The sequence below is a fragment of the Malaclemys terrapin genome, chromosome 16, assembly GCF_027887155.1.
Source record: "Malaclemys terrapin pileata isolate rMalTer1 chromosome 16, rMalTer1.hap1, whole genome shotgun sequence".
In the NCBI taxonomy this organism is placed as follows: Eukaryota; Metazoa; Chordata; order Testudines; family Emydidae; genus Malaclemys; species Malaclemys terrapin.
In genome coordinates this window covers 1,814,788-1,831,637 of record NC_071520.1, presented here as the reverse complement: position 1 = coordinate 1,831,637, position 16,850 = coordinate 1,814,788, and the positions used below count along the sequence as shown (strand labels likewise).

Sequence of the window (16,850 nt, the reverse complement as noted above, 5' to 3'; positions counted from 1 at the left end):
AGAATATCTTTGCCTCTGTGTCTGTAAGGAGCTGGGTACTCTACGATGCACTATAAACACTTAGTATAAATATTAATCATCATAATGATCATGGTGGCTGTGATGACATATGCGCTTCGTTTAGTGCAGGGGTAGGCAACCTATGGCACGCGTGCTGAAGGCGGCGCGCGAGCTGATTTTCAGTGGCACTCACACTGCCCGGGTCCTGGCCACAGGCCCGGGGGGCTCTGCATTTTAATTTAATTTTAAATGAAGCTTCTTAAATATTTTAAAAACCTTATTTACTTTACATACAACAATAGTTTAGTTATATATTATAGACTTATAGAAAGAGACCTTCTAAAAATGTTAAAATGTATTCCTGGCGCGCGAAACCTTAAATTAAATGAAGACTCGGCACACCACTTCTGAAAGGTTGCCGACCCCTGGTTTAGGGGAATTTAACGACCTGGTGTGACAACTAATTTGCAGCCTGTTTCTCAAAGGCTGGGAAGAGCTAGGCATCACTGCCCCAGCCCAGCTCTGCTGCACTGGCTTTGATCAGCTGTGCTTCTGTCAGTGCAGTCTCGTGGGCGCGGTGTGATCCCAGACGGTGCCATGTAGCCCAGTGAGAGCTGGAGGGGATTGGAGAGCCTTAGGCCTGAGATCCAGAGCTGCTGGATTTGTTTCCTTGCAAGAGGTGATAACGTTACCAAGACCAACAGCAACATAAAGACTGCAGGGAACATGCTGCTAGAGAGACGCGTGTCTATTGCACATATACCACACCATGTCAAGGAAATAAAGGAGGGACTTGGGATGAGAGTCTGTGGTAGGCCTTCAGAAGGGGCATCCAAGATGGCTTTGAGATTCTGGGCTGCTCCAGGGGCTCTGTGGCCCCAATCAGAAATTAGAGCAGCCCAAGGGGTGCTCTAATTTATGGAACCCTCCCAAGCGCTGCCTATGCAGTGCCTGCAGCAGTGCCGAATCCTTATAGAGCTGTGAGCTATGAAGATGCTCCCTCTGTGCCAGGGCTTGCAATGGGCACTGCATAAGGCTGGTTATGGCAACTGTACACCATGCCTGCACTGCAGGCCTTTCCCCCCAGCCCATTGCTGCATAGTTTCATCCCCTATGCATCAGCACAGCATCATTTGGAAGCTGGGGGAAGGGACAGAACCAGTCCCTTTGTTTTCCCACACAATGGGCTGGACTCTGGTCTCGCTGACATGGGTATAATCTGGAGCAGCTCCACTGTACAGATGGCCACAGAGTAATGGAGATCAGAGGCGGGTCTACACTTTAAAACCACTTTAAAAAATCACTTTAAAATCTGCACCTGTTGCTCTTTTACTGATCTGGGACCTGAAACAGCATGTTAATTGCATGTTAATGTACTGGATGGGGTGAGGGGTTCTTAACTTTTAAAAGCCCTTCAGCCAAGGCTGCCAGGTCACCATCTCCCTCCCTTATTAATTTTTAGTGCCAGCACTGGAGACCAAAGTTCTTTTTATCCACAGGAAAGGTACAGCACAGACAAATGCAGGGCAAGCACCCCACTGCTCTGCCCCACCAATGTGGGTCAGCCCTACCCTGTAGGGGTCCAGTCCTGGGAGAGAAGGAAGTTCAGTCTCCAAACATCATTCTCTCCTTGCTCTCTCTGCTCAGAATGCCATCAACAAGTTGTGGAGGTGGTTTTGTGAGATCCCAACTCATTTCACACAGGCCCCCTCCAAAGGCCTCCCAAGCCAGCCCCCCGGTCTTTGTCCTGCAGGGCAGACTTGTCAAAAAGCTTTGTTCATGGTAATGCATGGCTCCTTGAGCACTGGAGAGCTAGACCTACTGGTGTAGGACAGACACCTGATTCCAGGGAGAGCAGCAGCTCCATCTCCAACACCCCCCCCCCCCCGCCGCCGCCTCCTCTTTAAAGGCTTCCCAACCATAGAATACCAGGGTTGGAAGGGACCTCAGGAGGTCATCTAGTCCAACCCCCAGATAGATTTTTGCCCCAGCTCCCTAAATGCCCCCCTCAAGGATTGAACTCACAACCCTGGGTTTAGCAGGCCAATGCTCAAACCACTGAGCTATCCTTCATTCCATGTGGAAGAGGAGCACGCTCAAAAAGCGTGGCACCTGGCCTGCCAAGCCTGATACCCCCTCCCACAGCCTGGGGATGATCCTGGCCCCCTGAGATAGGTTTGGAAATTGAACTCCCTGCATTTGGGGTGTTCTGGTTCCAGCCCAATTGGGCTTGTACAGGGATTGAAGGGTTCCCTTCACACCAGCAGCCAGACCGTGTTCAACTATGGCGGAGGCAGGGGGAGGCAAATATGTCACTCATGTTTCATGTATTGCATGCTGTGTAATAGCATGCGAGAACTCCAAACTCGGAAAACTAAACTGGCTCTTTACTAAAAGGACGATTTAGAAAGAGCATTCCAGCCACGTGAACACAGACTGACTTTGTGGGGCATCCTCACACTCTTCCCTCCTGCACCCTGTGCTCCTCCCTCCAAGTTCCATGCAGATTGCTACAATGGGGAGGGGTGTAGTTTTAAATACCACTCTGTTCCTAGAAGAGACTCGGCCTTGTTAGCTAACATCTTTCCTTTCTGGACTGGTTAAACATACTGGTGCTCCAGCTTCCCATCCCCTTGTAGTAGCGCTCCTCCTGCAGCATCCCCAGAGCTCAGATGTCCCATCTTCCCTGATAACCACTCCCCAGGTTCTGATCCCCAGCTCACCAGCGGCATTGTCACAGAAGCACACCATCTGCCCCAGGCTCTGCTCTCCAGCTCAGCCCTTTCCTTGTGTCTCAGAACCTTAGCAATGAGGTGGGATCAGAGTTTCTTGTTGTCCTTTGCTGGCAACAGTTCAGGGAGCCCTGTGACCTTTGGGTTTTTTGTCTCTGAGTGTCCTCTTAGTGTCTGATCCTGCTGGCGTGCTGCAGTTGTGGAGAGGGTCCTACTCTCTCAGTGACAGCTGAAGGAAGTTATCAGCATAAAGGAGAGAATTAATGCTGGCATTCCTTCCCCTAATAATTACCCAGAGGCTGCTGGCTTTGCTGGCACAGGCCCCAGATCTCTGGGATGGATATTAGCAAGTCCCAGAAGGAGGCTGCGGCCCTGTCTCACTGCCCACTAGTCTCCAGGGTATTGGCCTTCCTGCTGCGTGAGCCCAGGAGCACATTTCCCTAATGGGACCTCCATACCTGCTTGCTCTGGGGCAGCGGAGGAAGAGCCAATCAGAGGCTTTTGCACAGGCCAGAAGGGACCATCATGATCACCTAAATCTGGCCACCTGCATATTGCAGGCCACAGAACCCCACCCACCCACTGCTGTAACAGACCCCTAACCTCTGGCTGAGTTACTGACATCCTCACATCATGGTTTAAAGACTTCAGGTTACAGAGAATTCCCCATTTACACTAGTTTAAACCTGCAAGTGATCCATGCCCCACGCACCAGAGGAAGGCGGAAAAACCCAGGGTCTCTGCCAATCTGACCCAGTGTCTGTGTCCTAGGAAATGTCTAAAGTACAGGCAGATAAGAGAGCTACAGAAATGATCAAAGGTTTAGAAAACCTGACATGTGAGGGAAGGTTAAAAAAAGGGCTATGTTTTGTCTGGAGAAAAGAGGACTGAGGGGGGAACCTGATAACATTCTTCAAATATGTTAAGGGTTATTAAAAAGAGGATGGTGATCAATTGTTCTCACAAGATGAGCAGAGGGTCATCTCTGGCTGAGATCGTTCCCTGTCTCCTCTGCTCATGTCTCTCTCACTTGGATTGTTCTCTCTTCTTTTTTCTCTGTCCTAGCTGTCTCTCTCTCCTTCACTCCATTCCATTTCCCTCCCATCTTTCTGCCTGTCATCTCTTTACATCTCCTCTGCATCACGCTCTCTCCTCCTCGCTTCCCCTTTGAACCACATGATAGGCGGAGCCCAGGCTCACACTGACTGGTCAGGTCCTCTCTTGGTGCCGATGGCTTAATCCATAGTGCCCATGTGGCTCACACTATCCCTGCCTCTGGCCCCCATGTCGCCCGCCCCTCCCGGCTATGCAATGGCATGTCCTCACGCAGCATGGATGCTCTGTGCTGTGTTGATCAGTGGGGGATTCCCCAGCACCAGCCTGGAGACTGTATCTGGCCCGTTAACAGGGCTGCATTTGGAAATCAGGGTTTGGCACAAGCAGCCAACCCTGCTGTGTGAACTGTGCAACAGAGCATTACCACTCACAGCGTCCTTTGAGCCAGGGGGACGGGGGGGAGAGGGCACAAAAGCCACTGGGCAGAGCTCTGGCCCGGTCAGAACTTCAAAGCTGTCTGAAGGGTTCAAAACTGACCCATTTTTCATCTATGCAAAATTTTGTATTTACTTATTTAAAATTGAATATTGAAAACACCACAGAAATGGTTATCAAAAAATTAACCTTTGGTAAAACATTTCAACCCAAAATATCAAGGAGGAGGGAAGGGCAGGAGCTTTTTTGAAAATAAATCCCAGAAGATTTACATCAGATGGTAAGCTCTTGGGGCAGGGACGGCCCCTTTGTTCTGGGTGTGTACAGTGCCTAGCGCAACAGACACCAGGCCAGGGCCGGGGTTCTGAGGCACTACCACAGCACAAATAATATTTTGACAGTGTTGATGATTTTTCTTGAAAAAAATAGTCATTTTGGGGAAAGTGCCAGTTTTTCATTGAAAATGAACCTTTCTGTTCAAACTGTGCCAACCTCTCACCCACTCGAATCTCACTGCCCCTGTCTCCGACTGTGCTCCTGCCTCACAGCCCCGGGCTGCCCCCGCAGAGTGCTTGTTGGCCATTGAGCCCTGAGCTCCTCACTCTTTCATCCAAGTTCAGCCTCTTTTCTTTAGGCCACGCTCTGCTGCCTTTCTGCCAGTCCCCATCTCCACTGCTCCCCGCCCTGGGCCTGATTCTCACCGACACCAGCACAGAGCGGGTGGGAAAAGCTACTCAATCTGACCAGGAGCATTTCATGCCCCTTTGCACAGTTCTAGGTGTTGGGCAATGCAAATCAGGCCCTTGTTTCCACATACCCCGGCATCTCGCTCTGCTCAGGACCAGTCTCCCCTGCCCCCACACCTGATTCTCTTACAAGTTCCTTTTATCCCATTCTCCCTTTACCACCCTTTGTCTCTCTCCTCTTCAGTTCTTCTTCCATAGCTATTGGCAGGGCCGGTGCAACCATTTAGGCAAACTAGGCAGCCGCCTAGTGGTTGGGGGCACCTAAAAGCCCGCTCAGGCGAGGAGGTGGAGTGGAGGTGAGCTGGGGCGGGCTCCCCAGGCAGGGTTAGCTGCGGTGGGGAGGGAGTCTCCCCAGACAGGGTTAGCTGCTGCAGAGGGGGGGGCTCCCCAGACAGGGTTAGCTGCCAGGGGGGAGGGGAGAGTCTCCCCAGGTGGGGTTAGCTGCTGTGGAGACGGGCTCCCCGGGCAGGGTTAGCTTCTGTGGGGGAGGGGTCTCCCCAGGCGGGGTTAACTGCCGCGGATGGGGGGGTAGCTGCTGCAGGGGGGGGCTCCCTGGACCGGGGAGGTGGGGGGGCTGGGTTAGCTGCCGCGGGGGGGCAGGGTTAGCTGGGGGGCAGGGGGGTGCAAGGTGGAAGTTTCTCCTAGGGCACGAAACTTCCTTGCACCGGCCCTGACTATTGGGTCCCATAGGACTTGTGGGAGGAGAGGAGAGGCTAGGGAGGGATTTGGCCTGTTCCCGTCTTTCCACAGGCCCTCTAGTGCTGGTGCCCCCTGCTGGTGGTTGATGGGAAGAGGCAGCACTGAGGGGGCGGAGGGGTGGATCTCTCCAGCGAGGCCTGGGGAATGGGCAGGATTCCCCACGCCCAGCAAATCACACTGGCCACATACCCATGCCAGACATGGAGCCCCTGGATCAGCAGCCCCAGGGGATCCGTGATTGCCACCCCCCAGGGCAAACCATTAGCATGGGTCAGAAAACAGGGGAGCCCTTCCCCCCCCTCAGTTTGACAACATGGGGAAATCATTTTGTCGATGTTCTCAGAAGGAAATTCGACTTTTATTTGAAAACAATGTTCCAGTTTGGGTTTGGCTGGAAACCGTATACACAGGGCACCAAAGGGGGAGAGAAGACAGAGCACCCGGGGGAGGTAACTCATGTCTCTTTCTTTCCCAGGGGATGGGCAGGTGGATTTTGAGGAGTTTGTGACGTTGCTGGGGCCCAAGCTCTCCACCTCGGGGATCCCCAAGAAGTTCCATGGCACAGACTTCGACACCGTCTTCTGGAAGGTAACTGGTGCCTCATCCGTGGCCCTCTCCACACCCTCTCTTCGCCCTGACACCTCCTCTTGAGATCCCCAAACCTGGGGTGGGGGAATCATGGACATAGAGGGAGAGCAGATCCCAAAGTTACTCCAGGCCAAGAGGTACAGACTGCTCCCCGTTCTCCCCCCAGACCCCTGGGAATCTGCCATGGAAGGAGCAGCCAGTGTTGGGGGGTCAGGGTGGGGGGCGGGCAGATGCACCATACAGAGAAGAGGCTCTGGTAGGACAGCACCCGTGTGAGTTCCTCATTTACGGGGGCCCCAGCAAACAGCCACTGCCTGTACCAGCCACAGCAGGCTCCAACGTGGACCCTCTCTATTCCAAATAGCACCAAGGGGCACCTGATGGGGTCAGTGCAATCAGATAAGCAGACAGCCTGAGGGGGAGAGGAGCAGTTAAAGGGAACGCAGGCGGAGGCAGGAGAGGTAACAACTGACATGCCCAAGGAATGCTCATGTGACTCCCCAGGGAACCTGTGCTGACCCCACTGCTCCTACCCTGCCTGTGGTGCAGCACGGACACACCGCAGCCTTGGACACTCAACAGCCAGCACTCCAGTGCATACACCATCCACTAGTGGCCATTGTCAGCGCATCGTCCACACCCCGGATGCGCCCTGTGTCACTGCAGCGTGCTCAGCAGACTCTGCCATGACTGCCCTGTCCACGCCTGGTCTTAGGGAGTCCCTAGTAGTGACACTAGGCAGCACAGGTTGTGTTTCACAGACGTTGCAATGACAATTGCCACAAGCCCAGCCAGAGAGCCCCCCCCAAAGAGCACTGACCCCCTCTCTCCACCACACGCCCCCCCATCAATGAGCCCACCCTTACCATACACCGTCCCACCCCTCCAGCAGTGACCCTATTTCCCACCCCATCCAGCACCTGTGTCTACTGAAAACCCCACTTGCTGTTCTTGGAAGGGATTTGGGGGTGGGAGGGAGTTGGCCTTGACCACGCCTCCTTTCTGGAAAGCCAGATCTACTTTCTGTACACCAGAGAAGTGAAGGAGCAAGCCACGGGCCTGCCTCATGCCCACTCCTCCCTTGCTCACGAGAGAAACACCTTAGGGGAGCATCTTCTTTAATGTTACTTAGCTTTGTTTTGACATGAGCAGCTGTCACTTGCTGCCTCTGGATCAACCCTGCCTTTGGCCCAGCCCCGTTAGTCTCAGTGGGGTTACAGCAGGGTACAGCCTGGCCTCTTTCTGATTTGCACTGCTCCCCAGGAGCCCAATTCGCCCATCTTTAGCATCTCCAGGAGCCTCTCCTCTGGGTGGCTCATCAGCCCTCCTTGGACACATCACACCTGCTGCACGCTCACACTGCAGAACCCAGGGTAGGGCTTAGTTTCATTTTCCTGGTTGGGGGGGTTTCCTTTTTGTGCTTCAACTCTTAAAAAGGAGACAGTCAGGGTCCTGATGGGAAAACTGGACTCTGGGCCCCTGACTCGTGACTCCAGCCCTATAGGAGCAAAGAGCTCCTGGTGTCAGTGTGACTAGGGCACAACAGTCTAGTCTTTGCTCCAGCCATCACTCTGGCAGGGCAGCTGCCTATCTGTGACATTGCCATCATGCTTGTCAACCACACTGTGGGCCTCCCCTGGCTCCCCTACTGCCAGCACGGGGGTCAATGTGTCCCTGCCCTCAATGGTGAGGTCACATGACAGCCATGACACCACACGTGCTGCATGACGGCCAGGTTTCGGGGACCACGGTGCCAGGCCTGTGCTCTCTGGGGGCAGCTGGCAACATGCCAGTCCTGTGCCCCATGTGAGATCAGCAGCTGCTGTGCTGCAGCCTGCGTGACCGGAGGTGTGTGGTGGTGACTGATCAGTGACAGCCGTGCCAGGCGCTGCTCCCCATGACACACAGCTGGAAGTCACATGATGCCCAGGGGAGATCACGTGAACATGGGGCGGTTCTTGCAATCCCCCCCTGAGGGGTCTGTGTGCTGCTTCCCCTTGCCACAGTGCGACATGCAGAAGCTGACGGTGGATGAGCTGAAGCGGTTGCTCTACGACACCTTCTGCGAACACCTGTCCATGAAGGACATTGAGAACATCATCATGACGGAGGAGGAAAGCCACATGGGCAATGCCAAGGAGTGCCCCGTCGATGTGGAGCGTAAGTGACCCTTCCCCAGCCCTGGCAGCCCCAGGCACTGCCGCTCACTATTGGTACCATAGCGTGGCCCAAGCCCACGGTCCTAGGCTCCATACAGACACAGAACTCGACACTGCCCCAAGGAGCTTACAATCAGCATCCAGGGGCTTGCTGTCCATCTCTGGTGCTGCTTGGAGCAGCCAGACAGGGCTGGCCTTACCATGAGGCGAACTGAGGCAGCCACCTCAGGTGCCAGACTGTGGGGGGGCGCCACTAGGACCCAGAGTGTAGAAAATTGTGTCTGCTGCGGGTGCATATGTATTCTCTCTGCTCTACATGCACAGAGATGGTGGAGTGCTGTGCTGGAGGAAGGAGGGCACAAGAGACATAACAGGCAGGCAGGAGAAAAGGTGAGAGAGAATAACAGAAAGCAGCAGGAGCTGCAGGGAGAGAAAGGAGGAGCCTCTTACGTACCTCTCTAGCACCCCCAGGAGCCTGGACTGATTCACACCAGCTTCTCAGGGACCTTCCTGTTTCCTGCTGCTTCCCTGAACCCACTTGAGGAGAACAGGCAGTCAACTGAAGTAGTAGGAGCCAGTTAGGCCCTTAAGACGCTGATATCTTCCCTCACTCAGGCCCTGCTACCAGCCTGCTTATTTGTCCCTTCAATTGAGTGTTGAGAGCCACTATAGCTGGCACAGAACCGCAGTCATGAGTGAAAGAAGAAAACGCCCCTCTGAAAAAGAAAGAAAGCAAAGGAAGCTTTTCTATCTAAGCAGGAAGGAGCTCTCCTGAGATATATAGACACAAATGTTCACGCTGAGCCTTCCGGCCCCAGTGAGGATGTGAGTGGTTAAACCCTCGAGTTTTTTTTGTCCCATGCAGTTCTCATTCATTGAACTTGGTGGTCAGTGATGCAGCATCAGTTTCTACCGAGGCTGCTGAATTTTTTAATGTAATTCAAAGCATCTATGTATTTTTCTCTGCATCAACTCATCGATGGCAAATTTTGAAGCAACATCTGGGAACATCCTCTCTGACACTGAAATCACTGAGTGCCACACGATGGGAAAGTCGAGTAGAGGCAATAAAACCTATCAAACACCAAATTGGGAAGATAGATGATGCCATAGTTGCCAGTATGGAGGATAATGCTATGACAGGAACTGTTCGTGGGAGAACAGTGGCAGAGGGAAATGGAATCACCAGAAACATACATAACTTCAAATTTCTGTGTGGCTTAATGTTGTGGCATGACATACTGTTTGAAATAAATGTTGTAAGTAAGAGACTCCAAGGTATTGACCTTGATATATCTGGAGCAATGGAACAACTGGACAAAGCAAAGTCATACCTACAGTTTTACCGGTCAGATGAGGGATTTCAAAACATTCTGAAGAGTGCACAGAAGTTGGCAGAGGAACTTCACACTGAAGCTATTTTCCCACCCATTCAAGAATACAAGAGTCACCAAAGAAGACGACATTTTGATTACGAGGCACGGGATAATCCCATAAGGGACCCCAAACAACAATTCAAAGTTGAATTCTTTAACCAGGTGCTAGATTGTGTGATACACTCAGTTGAAGAACGTTTCATGCAGCTCAAGGAACACAGCAGTATATTTGGGATGTTGTATATGATATTCCAAAACTCCTCACTATACCTGAAGAAGACCTACACCAGCAATGCAGGGCACTAGAGACAGTGTTGACACATGATGACCTGCGCGATATTGATGCGAGTGATTTAGGTGATGAACTGAAAGCCCTTTCAAGATACATTCCAGCAGAATCAACTCCAAAGCCTGTTCTGAAATATACGTGCACAAATAAGATGACCTCCCTCTTTCCAAATGCTTTTGTTGCTCTGCACATACTTCTAACCCTTCCTGTAACAGTTGCCAATGGAGAACGCAGCTTCTCCAAGCTGAAGTTAATAAAAACACATCTACACTCCACAATGACACAGGAGAGGCTGGTCGGCCTTGCAACCATCTCAGTAGAGCATGAGCTGGCCCAGACTGTGGACCTTCAGCAGGAAACAGTTCAAATCTTTGCAACCAAGAAGGCACGGAAAGCACCAATTTGATTATTCAAACAGATAAAAATGCCAGTGTTTACTATGCAGATAAGAAAAGTTACATTTGCTGTTCAAGCGTTTGAAAGTTAAGTGTTACTTAAAATTTTTGAACAAGGCATTTTAAGTTGTTAGTTCTCCTTTATTGGGGTTGGCAGCAGAGCAGTACCATGGGAGAAGTAGATCAGGAAGAAGGCAGAATTGAGACCTTTCAAAGTTTTGGCCTAAGCGAGGGGGCATGGGGGCGTCATTTGAGCTCCCCGCCTCAGGTGCCAAAATGTTGGGGGCCAGCCATGCAGCCAGACCATGGTAAGGAGCAAGCCATACTTGCAGTCCCTGTTCCCCTGTCACCTGCCCTCATCAGCTACCTTGCCCCTACAGAGTTGTCTGGAGAAGCAGGGAGCAGGCCAGTGGGCTTGTTGTGATGCATCATGAGCTAATGCGGGACTTCCCATCCTCCATGGGACTCTGGGCTGTCCCTCTCCAAGCCCCCCCGCCCCCCCCCCGGCCCGACTCCCCCCTCTCAGGTCAGAGGGCAACCCGGGAGCATGAGACGGTCAAGCCATGCGTGGGTGGGGGTCCTTGGAGACCTTGGCTTTGCCCAGCGCTCTGAGCTACAGGCAGGTTTTGTGCAGTCTGAGTTGAGTGGCCTTTTCACATCCGCCCTCTGGACCAGGACCAGCACCGCCAAGGCAGAGGGGATGTTTGCTCCCCCACCCCCAACCGCTCTTCAAGGGATCCCAAATTGTTGCCAGGAAGGCAGAGAGAGGTCCCAGGTTAATCCATGCTAAGCAGAGCAACAGCAGCAGAGCTGTTTTCATCCTTTATAGAAATCACAGCAAAATACTGACAGAACCCAAATTTTACTTCTTTAACACACTTAAAATGCAAGATTTTCCAGGGGTCTGTCTAGCCCCAGACTCCTGGAAGGCCGTTTGGCTTTTAAATAGCAACATCAAGGGGCCCCACAATACCCCCTTCAAACACCTTCCACTGCCTCCCTGCTGTCATAAGCCTCTCCCCCAGCACCTCTCTGGGCTCTTTGTAACACTGCACACCATCTAGGGCTTCTCCCCAGAGGTCCAGTGCCTGCTTTTGGGTCCAGACCTGTGTCTTCCAGGTTCCCCACCAGGCTTCCTCATCAGCCTGCAGGAGCCATCCTGTTCCCCACAGTCTCACCAATCTCTGGTCCTAGACTGCTAAGTTCCTTTCCCTCACTCCCTGCAGGCCCCCCTGCTGCTGCAGGCTTCCTGTCTTTATAGTCATCACCCAGCTCTTCCCCAGCTAGGCTTCTCCCTTAATAAGGCCTGGTCCACCCTCCAGGTGCAGCCAGGCAAGGTAATTGGTCTCCCAGGCTCACATCCCCCTTTCAGAGCCAGGACGAGGTATACAGCCTGTCAGCACAGGGAATGACAAAAATGATTGCAGCCCTGGAGAAAATCCCATACAAGGAGAGATTGAAAGGATCTTGGGCTGTTTAGTTTAGAGAGGAGACAAATAAGAGGGGCCATGGCAGAAGCTAATGTCTAGAAGGACAGCTGGCCTGTTCCGCCCCAGAGATGGCTGCATTTTGATAATGGGTAACGTAAGGTCTTATCATGCAGCAATGTAATTGCCTAAGGGAATCAAAGTGCACTTACTGATTTCTAACTGTACACTCCTCTCTCATTAGGGGATTCCCTGCACTCTGATTGGCTGAGGAGTTCTGAGTTGTATGACTATAGAGTTATTTATCAGTCACGGTACAGTATGCAAATCCCAGTGTTCTGATTGGCTGACAATCACAGTATTGTTAGGCAATCACAGTGTAGGGCTTTGTACTTTCTTGAGTAGATAGATTACAATTATGCAAATATATCTGCTCTGATTAGCTGCAGTAAATTCCTCTGCACTGATTGGCTACTGCTCTCAATGTGAGGCCAACAAATATGGCTGATTAATATGTGGCTCCCCTGTCCATGCCCTGTTCCCCAGTACACCCAAGAGAATGTTAAGTCATCACATTCTGGGCATGTACACATAGAAGCTTCTGAGCTCCCCGTATTCTACACACATCTACCCATATATACTTCATGTTTCAGACACATCACCCTGTCTAGTCACATGTAAACCACAGAGGTCACAAATATTACCATACAGCATCCCCACACACTGGCGATCACCACATTCCATGCACATGTGGCTGGTGGAGATCACCGGGTTCCACACCCACATGGCCTGTGGATGTTGTTGCCCCACAAAGGCTATGAATCAGTAAAAGCAGTACAGTCTCTACCCTCATCCACTGCAGAGACCATTGGGATCTTTGTGCATCTAGAACATGGTGACTTTTGCGAGTACCCAACATCACAGGCCTTCTTGGTGAGGAAAGGTGCTGACACGCTGCCCGATGCCTCTCCCTGAGGAACCAGGGACTGCGCCATCTAGAGAGACTGAGCCCTATTACTCTTTTTTTTAAAATTTTAATTAAGAAAGTGACTCTGGCTCTGGGCTGCTCGGAATTATAATGCAGGAGGAGGCCACTTGGGTGCTTTGAGGGCCAGCTGCCGCTCTGCATGCTAAATGGCAAAGCACCATGCCAGGGCATTGAGGAGGGAGCCTGCACAGTGACTCCCGCACCTGCGGTATCCCAGGAAGGGGATGCCAGGACAGAAACTTCCTAGCCAGAAGGGCTGCAAGCAGGGAGAGCAAATGGAAGGAAGCAGAAGGCTACCTGAAGTCACTGTGTGTGAAGGGTGTGGGTGAATCTTTCAGATGAGCCTGGGACTAGGGGAGTGACAGAGGACACCAAACTAACCTGCATCTCCCCTTCCTCTCTCTCCTCCCCCTCCCCCCCACAGCCTGCTCGAACCAGCAAATCCGACAGACGTGCGTCCGGAAGAGCCTCATCTGCGCCTTCGCCATCGCTTTCATCATCAGCGTCATGCTGATTGCTGCCAATCAGGTGCTGAGGAGCGGGATGAAGTAGCCCAGACAGACAGACTGCTTACCAGAAGAACAAAGACAGACAGACATATATAAATATATATATATATATATATATTATAGAATATATACACAAAGAGGGGAGGAAAAAACCAAATTATTCCTCCATGGAACGTGTTCTGTGCACACCCACCAACTCCTCACCCACATCCGCCCTTCCCCTCCTCCGCTGGGAGCGCCCTTCCAGGAGATGGGGCCATCGTGTCTGCTGAGCGCATGGGTTCCCCTGGGGCGGCTCCCACTCGCCTCGGGGCAAGAGAGGTCACCTGGACTCGCATGGCTGTTTGCGGAACATTTAGATTAAAACAAAAGTGCATGTACCGTGCATGGAGTCCCCCCCTCAGTCTGAGTGATGCAATAGCGTGTGCTTTTATAACCGGAGATTAGAGGCCTATCAGATATATAATATATTCTATATCTCTATATTTATGATAAACCAAATCATCCTGTAAGCAATACACACTCATCGAGATTTTCTATTTGAGATTCGGGCATTGCATGGACCTCAATAACAAGGGCTGGATTCCACCACTAGCTGTAGCACCATCTCCCCATAACCATCTCCACATGTCCCAGAAACCACACACTTTTCACCCCAGCTGTGTGCTGTTGTCATCAGGAAGCCTGTTGTATATGGCCCTGGGTGTGGGGGCATTGGCAAAGACAGGCTGCAGGAATCGTCAGGTTTTACACTCAGTCTGTACTGCAACTCAGGCCCCATTGCCACCAGAAAATCCACATGTGAGACATTCCCTAGCTGCTCATGCCAGGGTGTGGATAAAGCTCCCTATCAGAAAGGGGCATCCAGGCTCGCTGAGGGAGTTCACACTATGCGTGACTCATCTGCTTTTGGCCTGTTCAGCCCCCTCTGGGACTGTCCTATAGACTATGCCCAATTGCCCCCATCTTCCAGTGTGGCCTAATGGACAGACCAGTGGACTGGGACTTGGGTTCTATTCCCAGCTATGTCACTGGCCTACTGGGTGAACTTAAGTAAGTCTCTGTGCCTCAGTTTCCCCAGCTGTAAAATGGAGATAATGATGCTTCCCCTGATTAAAAGTGCTGTATAACAGCTGGGTTATTAGCCCAGTAACCCTCTGGGCCCCAAAGATAGTCATCATTGCAGAATGTAGCTGCCATAGTCTGTCCTTGATCACATTACCACCCCTCTTTAAGAGGGGGGCTGCCTCAGCTCTCAGCCCCTCTGTGTCCTGTCTGGAGAGCCACTTCTGAACTGCCTTCCTGACACAGCCCTCTCGTCCCATGTCACCTCTGTGTGCTCCCTCCCCATGTCCGTTCCTGACCACCACATGCACTCACACCTCTACAGCCTGGATGTAGCATCAGACCAGTGTGGGTTTGGGTTTCCTTTTTTTTTTTTTATGTTCAGTCCAAATAAAAATGGAATTTATAAACTGATCTGAGTGTGGCCAGGTCCAGCTGTGATTGGGAGCGATCCTGACCTGGGACAAATCCTGCAAGGTGCTGGGGCAGGACTGGACCCCAGCACCCCGGTAGCCTCTCTATGGGACACAAGGGGGCCATGTGCAGCCCCAGGTGAGTGAGGGGTGGGGGCTGGGAAATGAGGGTGGCTGGTGCTGGAGCTATAGGTGGGAGTCATGGGTGGGTCGGGGGGTACAGGGTGTGTTGGGTGGGGAGTGGGGAGGGGCTGGGTACAGGTAGGTCAAGTCTGAGTGGTTACAAAGGGAAGTGGGTGGAGCTGAGGGGTGTGTTGGGGTGACTAAGTGCTGGGGGTGATTGCAAAGGGAGGTGGGTGGGACATGGGGTGAATGGGGTAAGGGCATGGCTGGGTTCAGAGGGAGGTGGGTGTACCCAGGGTGGGTGGGCTGGAGTTAGCTGTGGCTCTATGTAACTGGCAGGTGTCTTTAGAGACACCACCTTGGAAAACAATGTTCCCTTAAGACAAACTCTTCAGGCAGCACCAGTGAGGCTGGTTTCCGCTCATGCCCAGCCCAGAGACACCCAGCGCCATGCCATAGGCTGGAATATATGGCCATCGTTTCACATACAACCTTCAAAGCTGCACTGGCTACACTGTGCTCTTCTCATTGCCACTCCCAAAAGACCTCCCATAGACCCAGGATCCTGACCCACGTGGGCTTGGTGTGCGCAGATCTGGGGGCTGGCAGAAAAATATAACCCAGACCACAGCATCAGCGGGGAACTGGGAGCAGCTTCCATCCTGCCCAGGCAAGTTATGGCTAATGGTGGCAGCAGCTAAGTAACTTAGGTGCAGAGATTCCAAGGCCAGAAGGGCCCATTGTGATCATCTAATCTGACCTCCTGTGTAGCCAGTGCCGGCTCCAGGCACCAGCGAAGGAAGCAGGTGTCTTTGGCAGCAATTTGGCGGCAGTTCCCTCAGTCCCCCTCGGAGGGAAGGACCCGCTTCCTAATTGTCTACAAAGAATGAAGCAGCGCGGTAGAGTTGCCGCCAAAGTGCCACCAATCGCGGCTTTTTTTAAAAATTTTTCTTGTTGCTTCGCTGCTTGGGGCGGTAAAAAAGCTGGAGCCAGCCCTGTGTGTAGCACAGGCCAGAGACCTGCCCCACCATAATTTCATTTGATGACCCCTAGTTCTTGTGTTATGAGAAGGGGTAAATAACACTTCCTTATTTACTTTCTCCACACCAGTCATGATTTTATAGGCCTCTATCATACCCCCACCCCCCTTAGTAGGGTTACCAGATAGCAATCATGAAAAAACGGGACAGGGGGTGAGGGGTAATAGGCACCTATATAAAAAAAAGTCCCAAAAAATGGGACTGTCCCTTTAAAAACAGGACATCTGGTCACCCTGCCCCTTAGTCATCTTTTCCAAGCTGAAAAGTCCCAGTCTTGTTAATCTCTCCTCATACAGAAGCCGTTCCATACCCCTAATCATTTTTATTGCCCTTTTCTGTATCTTTTTCTATTCCAATATATCTTTTTTGAGTTGGGGTGACCAGACCTGCACATAGTATTCAAGATGTGGGCATATCATGGATTTATATAGAGGCAGTATGATATTTTGTCTTGTTATCTACCTCTTTCTTAATGATTCCCAACATTCTGTTTGCTTTTTTTTTTGACTGCCGCAGCACATTGCGTGGATGTTTTCAGAGAATTAAGTTTTGTGAGATCCCTTTGTAACTCTTTGCAGTCTGCTTTGGACTTAACTATCTTGAGAAGTTTTGTATCATCTGCAAATTTTGCCATCTCACTGTTTACCCCTTTTTCCAGATCCTTATGAATATGTTGAACAGTACTGGTCCCAGTACAGACCCCTGGGGGACACCACTATTTACCTCTCTCCATTCTGAAAACTGACCATTTATTCCTACCCTTTGTTTCCTATCTTTTAACCAGTTACTGATCCATGAGAGCACCTTCCC

The 16,850-nt window shown here is 51.7% G+C and overlaps 1 protein-coding gene across 1 annotated transcript in view; it reads left to right on the top strand.

Annotated features, from left to right (window-relative positions):
* The window catches only part of CABP7 (calcium binding protein 7), a 73,993-nt gene extending 59,115 nt beyond the window's left edge, over positions 1 to 14,878 (top strand). The window contains exons 3-5 of the mRNA XM_054006017.1: positions 6,144 to 6,256; positions 8,263 to 8,416; positions 13,315 to 14,878. Coding sequence (XP_053861992.1) covers positions 6,144 to 6,256; positions 8,263 to 8,416; positions 13,315 to 13,442 — 395 coding nt within the window. The 3' untranslated portion in view covers positions 13,443 to 14,878. The remainder of the gene's footprint in view (positions 1 to 6,143; positions 6,257 to 8,262; positions 8,417 to 13,314) is intronic.
* Positions 14,879 to 16,850: the final 1,972 nt, after the last annotated feature.